General features: G+C 46.2%; 1 protein-coding gene across 1 annotated transcript in view; it reads left to right on the forward strand.

The window, feature by feature from the left end:
* LOC112225764 (voltage-dependent P/Q-type calcium channel subunit alpha-1A-like) overlaps nucleotides 1-13,114 on the forward strand; it is a gene marked incomplete at both ends in the record, with an annotated part of 126,055 nt that overhangs the window by 86,162 nt on the left and 26,779 nt on the right. The window contains 4 exon segments of the mRNA XM_042316080.1: nucleotides 1,210-1,306; nucleotides 6,821-6,926; nucleotides 7,634-7,741; nucleotides 9,993-10,096. Coding sequence (XP_042172014.1) covers nucleotides 1,210-1,306; nucleotides 6,821-6,926; nucleotides 7,634-7,741; nucleotides 9,993-10,096 — 415 coding nt within the window.

Below are 13,114 nucleotides of genomic sequence, written 5' to 3' on the forward strand. Positions count from 1 at the left end.
AATTGAGAGCGACGGGGATGTGTTGTATTAGGAAGAGGAATTGAGAGCGACGGGGATGGGTTCTATTAGGAAGAGGAATTGAGAGCGACGGGGATGGGTTCTATTAGGAAGAGGAATTGAGAGCGACGGGGATGGGTTCTATTAGGAAGAGGAATTGAGAGCGACGGGGATGGGTTCTATTAGGAAGAGGAATTGAGAGAGACATATAGGATGGGTTCTATTAGGAAGAGGAATTGAGAGCGACGGGGATGTGTTGTATTAGGAAGAGGAATTGAGAGCGACGGGGATGGGTTCTATTAGGAAGAGGAATTGAGAGCGACGGGGATGGGTTCTATTAGGAAGAGGAATTGAGAGAGACATATAGGATGGGTTCTATTAGGAAGAGGAATTGAGAGAGACGGGGATGGGTTCTATTAGGAAGAGGAATTGAGAGAAACGGGGATGGGTTCTATTAGGAAGAGGAATTGAGAGAGACGGGGATGGGTTCTATTAGGAAGAGGAATTGAGAGCGACGGGGATGGGTTCTATTAGGAAGAAGAATTGAGAGAGACATATATAGGATGGGTTCTATTAGGAAGAGGAATTGAGAGAGACTGGGATGGGTTCTATTTGGAAGAGGAATTGAGAGAGACGGGGATGGGTTCTATTAGGAAGAGGAATTGAGAGAGACGGGGATGGGTTCTATTAGGAAGAGGAATTGAGAGAGACGGGGGATGGGTTCTATTAGGAAGAGGAATTGAGAGAGACGGGGGATGGGTTCTATTAGGAAGAGGAATTGAGAGAGACGGGGGATGGGTTCTATTAGGAAGAGGAATTGAGAGAGACGGGGGATGGGTTCTATTAGGAAGAGGAATTGAGAGAGACGGGGATGGGTTGCATTAGGAAAACAGGAACGATAATAGACAGGAAGTGGTTAAACAGAGAAGGGATAGGCTGAGACAATGGTAGGAACAGGGAAAGACTGCAGTGTCATTGCAGAAGAAAAGCACTACAGCTCAAATGGGTGACGGGCAACAACAATGTGTGTGTGTGTGTGTGTGTGTGGTGTGTGTAGTATGTGTGTGTGGTGTGTGTAGTATGTGTGTGTACACATATTGCTGTTATGATATCTTGTTTCTTGTCAATCTTGTGCTCTTCTTTCTTCCCATTGTTCTCTCTTGTCGTATCTGTCCTCTACGTTTGTTCTAACTCCTCCTGTTCTTTTTGCAGCGGTCGCATTCATTATAAGGATATGTACAGTTTATTGCGAGTTATCGACCCGCCTCTTGGCTTAGGAAAGAAATGCCCCCATAGAGTGGCCTGCAAGGTTTGACTTCCACTACAAATCCTCAACCACACCTGCTACAGCATCCAAGAATGGAATGAGTGTCGCTTATCTGATCTGATTGGATTTCATTTTTGTTATACTTTCTCTCTTCTTCTTTATTTTGCCCATTTCTACTTGCATTCTGATCTGAAAGGAGAATGTGTAGGACAATGCAGACACCCAGACGCATGACGTTGTGCACCACTGAAATGAAAAATAAATAAAACACTTTTAAGAGTTTGATTGTGAAGGAAAAAAATAATTCTGATTGTTCTCCTTTGGTCATTGTTCTTTGTGTTGTTTTGCTTGCTGTTGAACCACGGCTAGGTGCGGTGCTAGACACACTGTGGGATCTGTAGCATTGCATTGTTCTTGGGGGGGAGGACAGAAACTGCATTGACACCCCACCCTCATCATGGTATTGCCCAGTCCCAGCAGTGGAGCTCAGTGCTTGCCTCTGAAGTCCTCTGCTCTTCTATGCAATCCCTCCCTTCCCACTTGCATAGAACTATATTTTACTTCTACTAAAAGTCTCCAACTCTACTCTACTCCGCTCCTCCTCCTCCTCCCTATACCCCCCTCTTATCTTCTACAAGATATACACCCTCGCCCGCTCAGACCAGTTCTACCCCCTCACCCCGCCAGGTCATACCAGTTCTACCCCCTCACCCCACCAGGTCAGACCAGTTCTACCCCCTCACCCCGCCAGGTCAGACCAGTTCTACCCCCCCCCCCTCACCCCGCCAGGTCAGACCAGTTCTACCCCCTCACCCCGCCAGGTCAGACCAGTTCTACCCCCTCACCCCGCCAGGTCAGACCAGTTCTACCCCCTCACCCCGCCAGGTCAGACCAGTTCTACCCCCCCTCACCCCGCCAGGTCAGACCAGTTCTAGACAGCCTCACTGCGTCTCTCGCTCTCAAACCAGCCAAATAACTTTGTTTTTGTTTCTTTTTTCTCCTCTCTACTCTTTGCTTTGGTCTCTCTTTCACTCTCATTCTCTATCTCTCTTTCTATCTGTGTCCCCCTCTTCTCTCTCTTCCCTCACTCTCTCTTTCTCCCCCTCTCTCTTGCTCTCTCTCCCTCCCTCTTCTCCTTCTCTCTCTACCCTTCTCCCACCCCTACTCTCTTCTCTTATTCTCTCTGCTCTCTCTCTGGTTGGCTGTGGTTGGCTGTGGCTGTTCTGGCTGTGGGGGGCGGTGGCTGTGCTGCGCTGACATGCAGTGGCAGGATCAGTTGCAGGGATATGTATGACATGCTCAGGCATATGAGCCCTCCGCTAGGCCTGGGGAACAGGTGCCCGGCGCGGGTGGCCTACAAGGTCAGGACCCCCTAGAACCAGGGGGCTTTACTGTGTATCTGTAGTGTTGGTGTGTTCTTCTTCTCTATACATTTTGTTTCTGATATTTTGCTTTATCTCCATTTTCTTCTTCTCTTTTGTTATTTGATGGAGGGGAGCGCTGATGTCGTTGTGGGGAATGGGGAGGAGGGATGGAGGGTAGGGGCGCGGGGGTTAGGGTCAAGGGACAAAGGTCAGACAGGTTTATCCACAGGAAGGGGTGAATGGAGGGAACTTCTCAGCTCTTTTGCACCGTGTATACTGACGGAAACACACACACACCTTTAAACACACGTATTATCAAACACAAACACCCACATGTTGTTTTTGCCAGTCAAAGCTTTACAAGAATCTGAGTAGAGTGCATAGTGGAATAGAATGCATCAAATCAGCTGTGGTAACTATAGGAGCTTTGACTCTAAACAGGTGTGTACATTAGGTGTGTACATTAGAGTGTACATTAGAGTGACCTCTAATGTATACTAGTGGAAAAATATTAAAGATATCTATTTATACAAAATATATATAAATGTTTGGCCAAGCTGGCAAAATAGTGTATGCACACAGCTAAACACACATGCACAGACAAAAACACATACATACACACACCAGTATGCGTGTGCAGCCGGGCTTGGAAGGTCCGCAAGACTTCTGTCCTCTGAGTCTCTCCGTCCTGTGGATGGCGCTACTGCAAACACACACACAGGCACACACACGCACGCACACATGCACAGGCACACACTCAGACACACACACACACACACACACACACACACACACACACACACACACACACACACACACAGAGAAGCAGGTCTCTGTCTTTACTTGTACAGTAGTCCAACATATACAAATCAGGAAGTATTTTCTGGGTAGAAGACAGAGAGCTGAATATAGTTTGTTGTCTATCTAGTTGGTTGTGTAGTTTGCTAACCAGTTAACTGTTATCATTGCCACAGAATAACGTCTAGCCTCTTTTTCGTAGTAGAATCTCTTCGGCCCTGTAGTAAAATCTGCAAGTGAATCTGTTCCACCCGTCCCCGTTCTTCTGTCAATGCAGTTCTACTCTGTTTCCAGCCCCCTCTTCACATGCTGTCTCCTCCCCTCCTCCTAACCCGCCACTCGCATGCCTGCCCCTTCACCCCCACCACCACACGGGCACTACCATTACCTCTCTCACACACTGTCATACACAGTCACACACACACCGACTCACACTCATGCCCATTAAATACCCTTATATTCCTGTGAAATCCTTCAGATATTCTAACACACACTCATATACCCAACTCATTTGGTTGTCACCAACCCTGGTCCTGGAGAACTAACAGTTCTCTGATTCAACTAATCAAGGTCTTGCTGATTAGCTGACCAACAGAATCAAAGACAGAAACCTGTCCTACACACCCTCTCTCTCAGACCGGGGATGGTAGTGACCACTGCTCTAATATAACCTCATACCCCCTATTATAAACCTTACAACACATTATGACACCCTTACGACACATTATGACACCCTTATGACACACACGTGTCCCTTCGTAGGCAGATCGCTGTGAGCCTCAGGGGCAGCCAGCAGAACAGCCTGTAGGCACAGAAGATCTCTCTACTGCCAGAACTTACTGTCCCTCAAACCCTCCTTATCCTCCCAGCTGCTCTCCCTACCTGCATCTCTGCTAATCCTTACCTCTACCTCGATCTCTAGCATCCCTCTCTCCGCATCTCTCTCTCTCTCTTTCTATTCTTCACTTTGCCATTTCTCTATCTTTCTATTTCTCCTTCTATTTCTCCCTGCCTCTCTCTCTCCCTGCATATCTGCATCTCTCTGTCTTTCTGTCCTCTGTTCATTCATTCCTATCAGCTCAGCTCATCTCTCCTCTCCCTGCCTCTGCTTTATCCTCTCTTTTCTCTCTCTTCTTCTCCTCCCTCCATTTTGTCCCTCAGTCCTAACAGCCTCCCTCCTGAAGTGTCCCCTGTAATATAACCCCTCCTTCAGACTTTGACCTCTAACCTTTCATCCCCCACCACCACCACCTCCATCTACTGTGTCAGGGGGTAACCATAGCAGTCCAGTCTTTGAAAATACCTCTCTCCCCTTTCCCTGTGTAAACTGTCATCTCTAGATGATGACCTTAGTTTGACATTAAAAACCCCCGGCCCCCCTTCTTGCCCTTCACCTGTCCCCTATCCCCCACCCACCATCACTACTTACCGGCCCAATGAGAGAGGTCAAACCCTCACACTTGACCTTCACCTCTGACACGCAGAATAATGTCCCCTGTATGTGTAGTGTTAAATTCTCACCTCGACTCTTCTCTGTTCTGTAGAGACAGACAGACAGTAGTCTTCAGGCAGGATGCTGTGTTACAGACTCGACCAGCTTGTGTGGTGGTAGATCTTTCTTTTATTCTATCACTTTCAACCTCTTTTTCTTATCACTCGCTGTTTATCTCTCTGATGTCTTTTTTCTCTCTCATCCTCAAACCTCTTCTCATCCTCCAACTTCTCCCTTCTTTTGCTTTGAAAACAGTCTCTAAAATGCCACTCACAACCAACCCCCCCTCTCTCTTTTCAATTATTTTCTGATAACGAGATGTATTTTTCCCCACCCCCTAACACTTATTGTATAGCCCTCCTCAGGCCTAAGGCAGCCTAACCTAGAACCTCAGCCCATCTTACCTTTTAAAAAATGTCTTGATCGTCTGAATTCTGTTCTCACGCTCACCTATTAACTCTGTCAGGCCCTGCACCCATTATTCATTGAGAGATCAGAGGATTTGAATAGAGCTTTACAGCTCTATTGTCTCTGTATGACAACAACAGCCCTTCATCTAATATCTCCTATATATGTAGCACATGTAGTTTCAATGATGTCATATCCTCCTGCCAGTAACCACTACTAAAGCCAAACAGATAAACATTATTGTATTATTAAACCACACAGAGGATGCTTTCTGTGTGCGGCTGTGCCACTGCTTGTCCTGTGAAGCATTATGTGTGTGCACTGCATGTTGCATGGGGGGGGACAGGGGAGGATGGGGTATGTGTCACAGGGTTTTGGGGTAGGGGAGCGGAATGGTTGGCATGGTCTTGCTGCATGTCTGGGATGTCGCCGTGACAACGGTTACTGCGAGCCTGTCTCACACACTCTAACGTCACGTTGTCTGTGTGTGTTGTCTGTGCATGTGTGTGTGTGTTGGCTCGTGTCCATTTCTCTTATATTGACAAGACCAGAAGATGGATAAAGGATAAATTAAAATGATGACGTTCCCCTCCCCCTGTCCCTCACTTTTGGTTTATCGCTTTATGGCCTGGTCTCTGTTGAACTCTGTGAATCTCCAATCCGCTACGGGGAGCTCTGTTAGTGGCAGCCAGCTGTCTGCTCTTACTGATCTAGAATCAGATTAATATCCCATAATCCTGAACTAAACCATTCAAGGGGAAAACGCACAAAACTGACATTGGATCTAACTTAATCTTACACCCTCTATCAGAGAAGGCATAAATAATGCTGTGACACTACTGAACCTGTGAGGTCCTCCTAAGTAACACAACAACGACTGTTATTGGGATGGCAGGGTAGCCTAGTGGTTAGAGTGTTGGACTAGTAACCGAAAGGTTGCAAGTTCAAACCCCCGAGCTGACAAGGTTCATATCTGTCCTTCTGCCCCTGAACAGGCAGTTAACCCACTGTTCCTAGGCTGTCATTGAAAATAAGAATTTGTTCTTAACTGACTTGCCTAGTTAAATAAAGGTCAAATAAATTAATATCTGTCTACAGACATGAACAAGTTAACATCCATAAGAGGAACCAACCAACTCATAGTAATGTTAACCCTTTGGCTCTCACAGGCTGTAAAGAAATAATGGTATAATTTGCCACCTCCATGTTAACATCTTTTTGGTACCTAATAACAACTCAGCTGCCAAACAGCTGCCATAACTGGTGTAGCAGTGCCAATGACACATTGTATAGTTGACAGACAGACGTACAGAACCTGCTACAAAAAATGACAGAGCTCCCTTTCCTCCCCTTCCCCCTCACCAACCCCCCCCTCTCCCCAACCCCCTTTCCCTGTCTCCTCACCTGGAGGTTCAGAGCACACCTATACTTCCACTTCCTGGGGGCGGGCCCTTTTTACTCACCCACCTTCCCCCAATTGTCTCTTTCCAACAGAGGCTGCTGCGGATGGACCTCCCGGTCGCCGACGACAACTCAGTCCACTTCAACTCCACCCTGATGGCCCTGATCCGCACGGCGCTGGACATCAAGATCGCCAAGGGTACGGAAGGTTTGGAACCCCTCTTACCTGCTTGCCTTTTTCACCATCTCTTCCCCCTGTTTCTTGTCTTCCCTAGAACAGAGCAGGGCAGTCTGCTACTGTAAGGTGGTTGTGTATCGTGTGTACCCTGCTGTCCCTGACACCTACATCGGTCCCTCTGCTTCTCCCACGGTGTCCTAAGTACAGCTCTTTTTCTATAGAGTTTGTATGGTTCTTATTAACCAATAGAATGTAATGTGTACTACCAGCCATACTGTCAGTGTAATAGGGTTTCAAATAGGCTACAGTTCTCTTTTTGTAGACTTTGTAGAGTTCTTATGTGAAATAACAATCATAGTTTCAATGTAATTGAGTCTCACTTTATTTGGTTGGCCCAATTAAAGTGAAGATGGCCAGACATTTAATCCCCATGTCTCTGTGTTACATGGCTCATCCACACTATATATTTAAACTGGGAGTCAAAGCTCACCTCTATGAACAAACACATTCACTTGTGTCTGTGTGCTTGTGTGTGTTTTCATGTCTGTGTGTCAATTCTTACACCTCTATGGCTCTGCTGTGTATTTGTATTGATGTGAATGTGTGTGTTTATGTGTGTGTGTTGCTATTATATGTGTGTGTATACACTGGTGCGTGTATGTGTGTGCCTGCTTGTGTGCGTGTGCCTGCTTGTGTGTGTGTGTGTGTGTGTTATTGCGTGTGTGTAGGAGGTGTGGACAAACACCAGATGGATGCAGAGCTGAGGAAAGAGATGATGGCGATTTGGCCCAATCTCTCCCAGAAGACCCTGGACCTCTTAGTCACGCCACATAAGTGTAAGTTGCAGTGTGTTTGGACTGCGACGCGATGCCAGTGTCTGTCTACTTCTTCATGCCACCTGAGGACAGCTTCTCTCAACCAGTCTCCTTCACTGCTGCACCCTCTGATACAGCAGGCACAGCCCCCTACACACACACACACACACACACACACACACACACACTTATTATGTACACATAGACACATGCCAACACACGCACACAGGATCCCATGATTCCCACCAGTCCAATCTTCGAAGACGACACACCTCATTTGGGATCTCCATCTCCAGCCTCCATACACCTCCACCAGCCATAGCCCCATTTCCCTACAGCAGGCCATGTACCCCATCCCCCAGCCCCAGTCCCCACACACCCATATAGACCTCTTTTCTTGCACCCATATCACACCTCCACCCAACCTAACAACTGTACACAGCAGGCCTTATCCTAAAGTCCCAATGCAATACTTCCAACAGCCCATTCCACTGATTCCAGGCCTGTTCTGTAGGCCCAACATCACGCCTCCACCGGATCCAATACCAGCTGGCTGTCTGCCCAGCTCTGTGCCTGAGGTCAGGGGGTGCCCCTCTATAGACCAACTCTCTATAGTAGTCTTTTCACTCCAGGGGTTTAGTTCATACAGTACTACTGTAGGTCAGAACACTCCAGGGGTTTAGTTCATACAGTACTACTGTAGGTCAGAACACTCCAGGGGTTTAGTTCATACAGTACTACTGTAGGTCAGAACACTCCAGGGGTTTAGTTTATACAGTACTACTGTAGGTCAGAACACTCTAGGGGTTTAGTTCATACAGTACTACTGTAGGTCAGAACACTCTAGGGGTTTAGTTCATACAGTACTACTGTAGGTCAGAACACTCTAGGGGTTTAGTTCATACAGTACTACTGTAGGTCAGAACACTCCAGGAGTTTAGTTCATACAGTACTACTGTAGGTCAGAACACTCCAGGGGTTTAGTTCATACAGTACTACTGTAGGTCAGAACACTCCAGGAGTTTAGTTCATACAGTACTACTGTAGGTCAGAACACTCCAGGGGTTTAGTTCATACAGTACTACTGTAGGTCAGAACACTCCAGGGGTTTAGTTTATACAGTACTACTGTAGGTCAGAACACTCTAGGGGTTTAGTTCATACAGTACTACTGTAGGTCAGAACACTCCAGGAGTTTAGTTCATACAGTACTACTGTAGGTCAGAACACTCTAGGGGTTTAGTTCATACAGTACTACTGTAGGTCAGAACACTCCAGGAGAAATACATACAGGAGTAGAAGGAATGCACAAGTGCCAAAGCACTAGTTGCTATGTAGATATTAGATGTATATTATATGAAAGGAAGCATGATTTACAGTATAGGTAAAGGCTTCTGGGTCAGGTGTGTTATAGATACTCACCAGATTTCTAATTGTACCACATTTTACCAAAATGCACATGCTTCTGTGCCCTGCTAATAACATTCAAACCAAATTGAAATAAAATGTGTGGCAATTTAGCATGCTGGTAAACGGTGTACAGAAATGGCCAATAGCACAATGCTGGTGAACGGTGTACAGAAATGGCCAATAGCATAATGCTTTTAAACAGTGTACAGAAATGGCCAATAGCACAATGCTTGTGAACACACTTTTTTGAACTGGACTTTAGGCCCTTTTATTGTGAAGATGTGATCTGCTGTAGAAACCTGGAAATGACTCTCTTTCAAAGACTGTTATCACACTTTTTTATTTTCTGAAGCTCTGTTTTGTTTATGTGTTTGGAGATAACAAAGTACAAGGTCCAAATTGAACTTAGTACAACATGTCCACCTTCTATTGAGAAGTAGAGGGGGAACCATCGGTCCTGCCTCAGAATGCCAAAACAGCATCAAAACAGCCCCAGCAGTCTGTTGGTACTGTCCAGTCCTCTACCAGGTACCCCATCTACACAATGAAGTGGTCTTGAGTCTTGTCTTCTGATTGAAGACCACCAGTCAGTAGAAAAACAGATGTCTAGAAAAGATGTAAAGAAAGAAAGACTACAGTTAACCAGAGAAAGAGAAAATGTGACACGTGATCATTTTTTAGTCCGAGTCTGTTTGTGAAAAGACTATCAGCTCTGTGTTCGTGTATATGTGTGTATTTGCCAGTGTGAGTGTGTGTCTCTCTCTCTGCGTGCGTGCCTCGTCCCCTCTACTCCCATCCCTCTCGCTCAGGGTCCCATACGTAGTGGTCTAATCGTGCAGGGTAACTTGTCCCTCTCTCAGCAGCAACAGACCTGACGGTGGGGAAGATCTACGCTGCCATGATGATCATGGAGTACTACAGGCAGAGCAAGGCCAAGCGCTCTCAGGCGCGGCTAGAGGCGGAGCAGGTACAACTACTCTCCCTAGGAACCATCCCCAAACCTTCAGACCACGCAGACTGACTGAGGGCAGAGTCAGACTGACTAGAAATACTGCTGTGCCGCTAGTACAGGGGTCAAAGCGGAGCTGTGACAACCCATAACCACGCCCACCCACAGTCTTACTATAGCATTTACTTACTACATTATTGTAAGGTCACTTGTTATCATTGACCTCACCTGGCTAAAGGTTAGAGGTCAAAGGTTAGAGGACCATTGCCATTGGGTTTACCCACTCTAGTCTTGCCTTTCTGTGTTCTTCCATCCTCCCTTCCTTCCTAACTCTCTCTGCAGTTAGTCGGTATAAAACTCTGTGAGGCCCTCTGGTGGACAAAGTCACTGGTCCATGTTATATTACAATTTTACATGATATTATATTATTGCTAGAGCATCTGTACAGAAAACCAGCAGATTATATTTCAAGCACAATTATATAATTCTGAATCACAATTATTTCTAAAGAAGAGGCACTTTTCTTGCTATAGAGAACCCTCTCAATCATCTTTGAATTGGTTTGGGCTGGGTGTCTTTGTCACAGCTCCGGATGGCGAAGACTGTACGACGTTAATGTACATTCCTCACCTAAGCCTGTTCCTCTTTATCCTCCCTTTCCCTGGCTGTGAATCCACTGCTGGTGATGATGATGATGATGATGATGCTTGTCTTCCCAAGCCTTTTAGCCACACCCTGGCCTTGGACTGTTGCCCTACACCCTGGACTGTAGCATTGCACTGTAGCCCCCTATTCCCTGTTGACAGAGATAATGCATATACAACCAATACAATGGATCTTGTGTTTATGTAGTCACATGTGAAGCCACTGACGATAAAACGTTCAAATTGTAGCAGTATTTGTAACACAGTTACAGAAACATTTTAAGTGTAAAGTAAAAGATGACGTTTTAAATTACGGAGATGGTTTTATTTTGTTTTATTTGTATTTCTCACGCACACACATACACGGTTTCCTATTTTACAGACAGAGTCCTACTCCTCCTCTCCTCCTGCTCCTCCTCTCTCACTGCACTCTAAGCATGCCACTTTCCCTGCTCTGCTATGGCCTCCTGCTACCACTCTCTATACACAACTCTCAGCCATGTCAATTCCTCTTGACTTCATTTCTGCCATCTGGCATTCCTTCCTTGTAGGATAGCACAAGGAAGAGGTTGGTCTTGAAGGGATAGTCTCTAAATTCAAAGTTTAAACAATGATCTTAACTCTTTTTCTCTGACACATGATGTGAAGGGTGTGAGAGAGGCAGGATATTGAAAGATCTAGGAGTTAGTTGAGAGAGTCTGGCTCTGTCTGAGCTTTAAAAACTGACCTCAAGCCTGCCTTAGCCATGTGTATAGATATACGTACATGCTTTTTGAAGAGTTGGTTGGATGGGACCTACAGTATGAGTCAGGGGATAGTTTGATTGGACAAGTCACAGGAACACCTCAGGAACATGATGGAGCTATCTAAGGAGGATACCATCTAAACAACTGTAGAAACCACCCTCTATCACCTGTCAAACTACAATGGAAGACTCATAAGACAAGCTGAGAAGACTCCAGAGTTGGTGGCCCCATAGAGTCAAGTCATTGAACATCTGACCGTGACCATGTCATATCCTTGGTCTTCATTCACAACCACAACCATAACACCCAGCTGGTCCTCGTGCTTTTACTCTAATGCTCCCAAGCTGTACTTACCCGTGACCACAAACATGTACAGAGGACAAACACTCACACACTGGAGTTTCTTGGGCAACGAATGTTATCAAACTTTTCAGACTCTTCAGCATGCTCACATGACATGTCACAGCCCGATGACGATAATTGATGGTGTCACTGCATCATCCTCATCCAATCGTCGCCCATCCTGCTCTCCAGCCAATGTCTGCTCTGCCACCCTTTACCCCTACACATCCTCTCCCCTCTCCCCTGTACCCCTCTCTACACCTCCTCTTACTGAGCTGCCCCTCACTCTCCTCCCCCTTGCACCCCCACCTCTCTTCCCCTCCTTCCCAACCCTCACCCCTGCTGCTACTTGCTTACAGAAGGACAGGAGCAGAGGAGTGGACTTCCCTCCCCCTTGCACCATCTCAGACAGTATTATTACCATAGTGTTAGATAAGGAGAGACCTAGTGAAGGGTAGCATCCATCCCAGTGATGAGCGTTTCTTCCCTGCATGATTCCAGGTAGAGCTTGTTGCCATAGATAAGCATGTGCATCATGATGTGAGACTAGGGGTGGGACCTGGAGAATGGGAATACCCTTGCTTTGAACGGTTCAGGTTCGGACAAGAACTGTTCCAAGTGTTTAGAAATGACGATTGGACAAATATTGTTTGGAAAAATATTTGTGTGCTATTTCCTTGTATGACCTGGAACCTTCGTGATCCATCCACTTTAAACTTGACCCTCCATCGCTCGTGAAATCCTTAAACCAAAACAGCTACTTACCATTGATAATCCGTTCCAGCTAGCAAGTATATACTGGCCCAGGAGTGGCCCACTGCCGGCATGGTTTATGGCCCACAGCTGGAAACCAAATGCGGCCCAACAACATTTTGCCCAGATATCTTACAGACATAAAAGTAGCAGTTTGTCAGTTTTAAGTGGATGTGTAATAACTGAATGACACTGTATGTGGTTATTTTCACCTACACTAAGAAAAACAGGTGCTATCCAGAACCTAAAAGAGTTCTTAAGCTGTCCCCATAGGATAACCATTTGATGAACCCTTTTTGGTTCCAGATGTAACCCTTTTGGTTCCAGGTAGAACCCCTTTGGGTTCTATGGAAACCCCTTCTACAAAGGGTTCTGCCTGGAACCCAAAACGGTTCTTCCTGGAACCAAAAATGGCTTTCCTATGGGGACATCCAAAGAGCCCTTTGGAACCCTTTTTTCCAACAGGTCTACTCCCAGTCCTCGTCTTCCTCTCTCTTTTTCATCCTTCCTCTATCCCTCTTTGTGTCCCCTTTCTCTCTCTCGATATTCAC

The sequence above is a fragment of the Oncorhynchus tshawytscha genome, unplaced genomic scaffold, assembly GCF_018296145.1.
Source record: "Oncorhynchus tshawytscha isolate Ot180627B unplaced genomic scaffold, Otsh_v2.0 Un_contig_903_pilon_pilon, whole genome shotgun sequence".
NCBI lineage: Eukaryota > Metazoa > Chordata > Actinopteri > Salmoniformes > Salmonidae > Oncorhynchus > Oncorhynchus tshawytscha.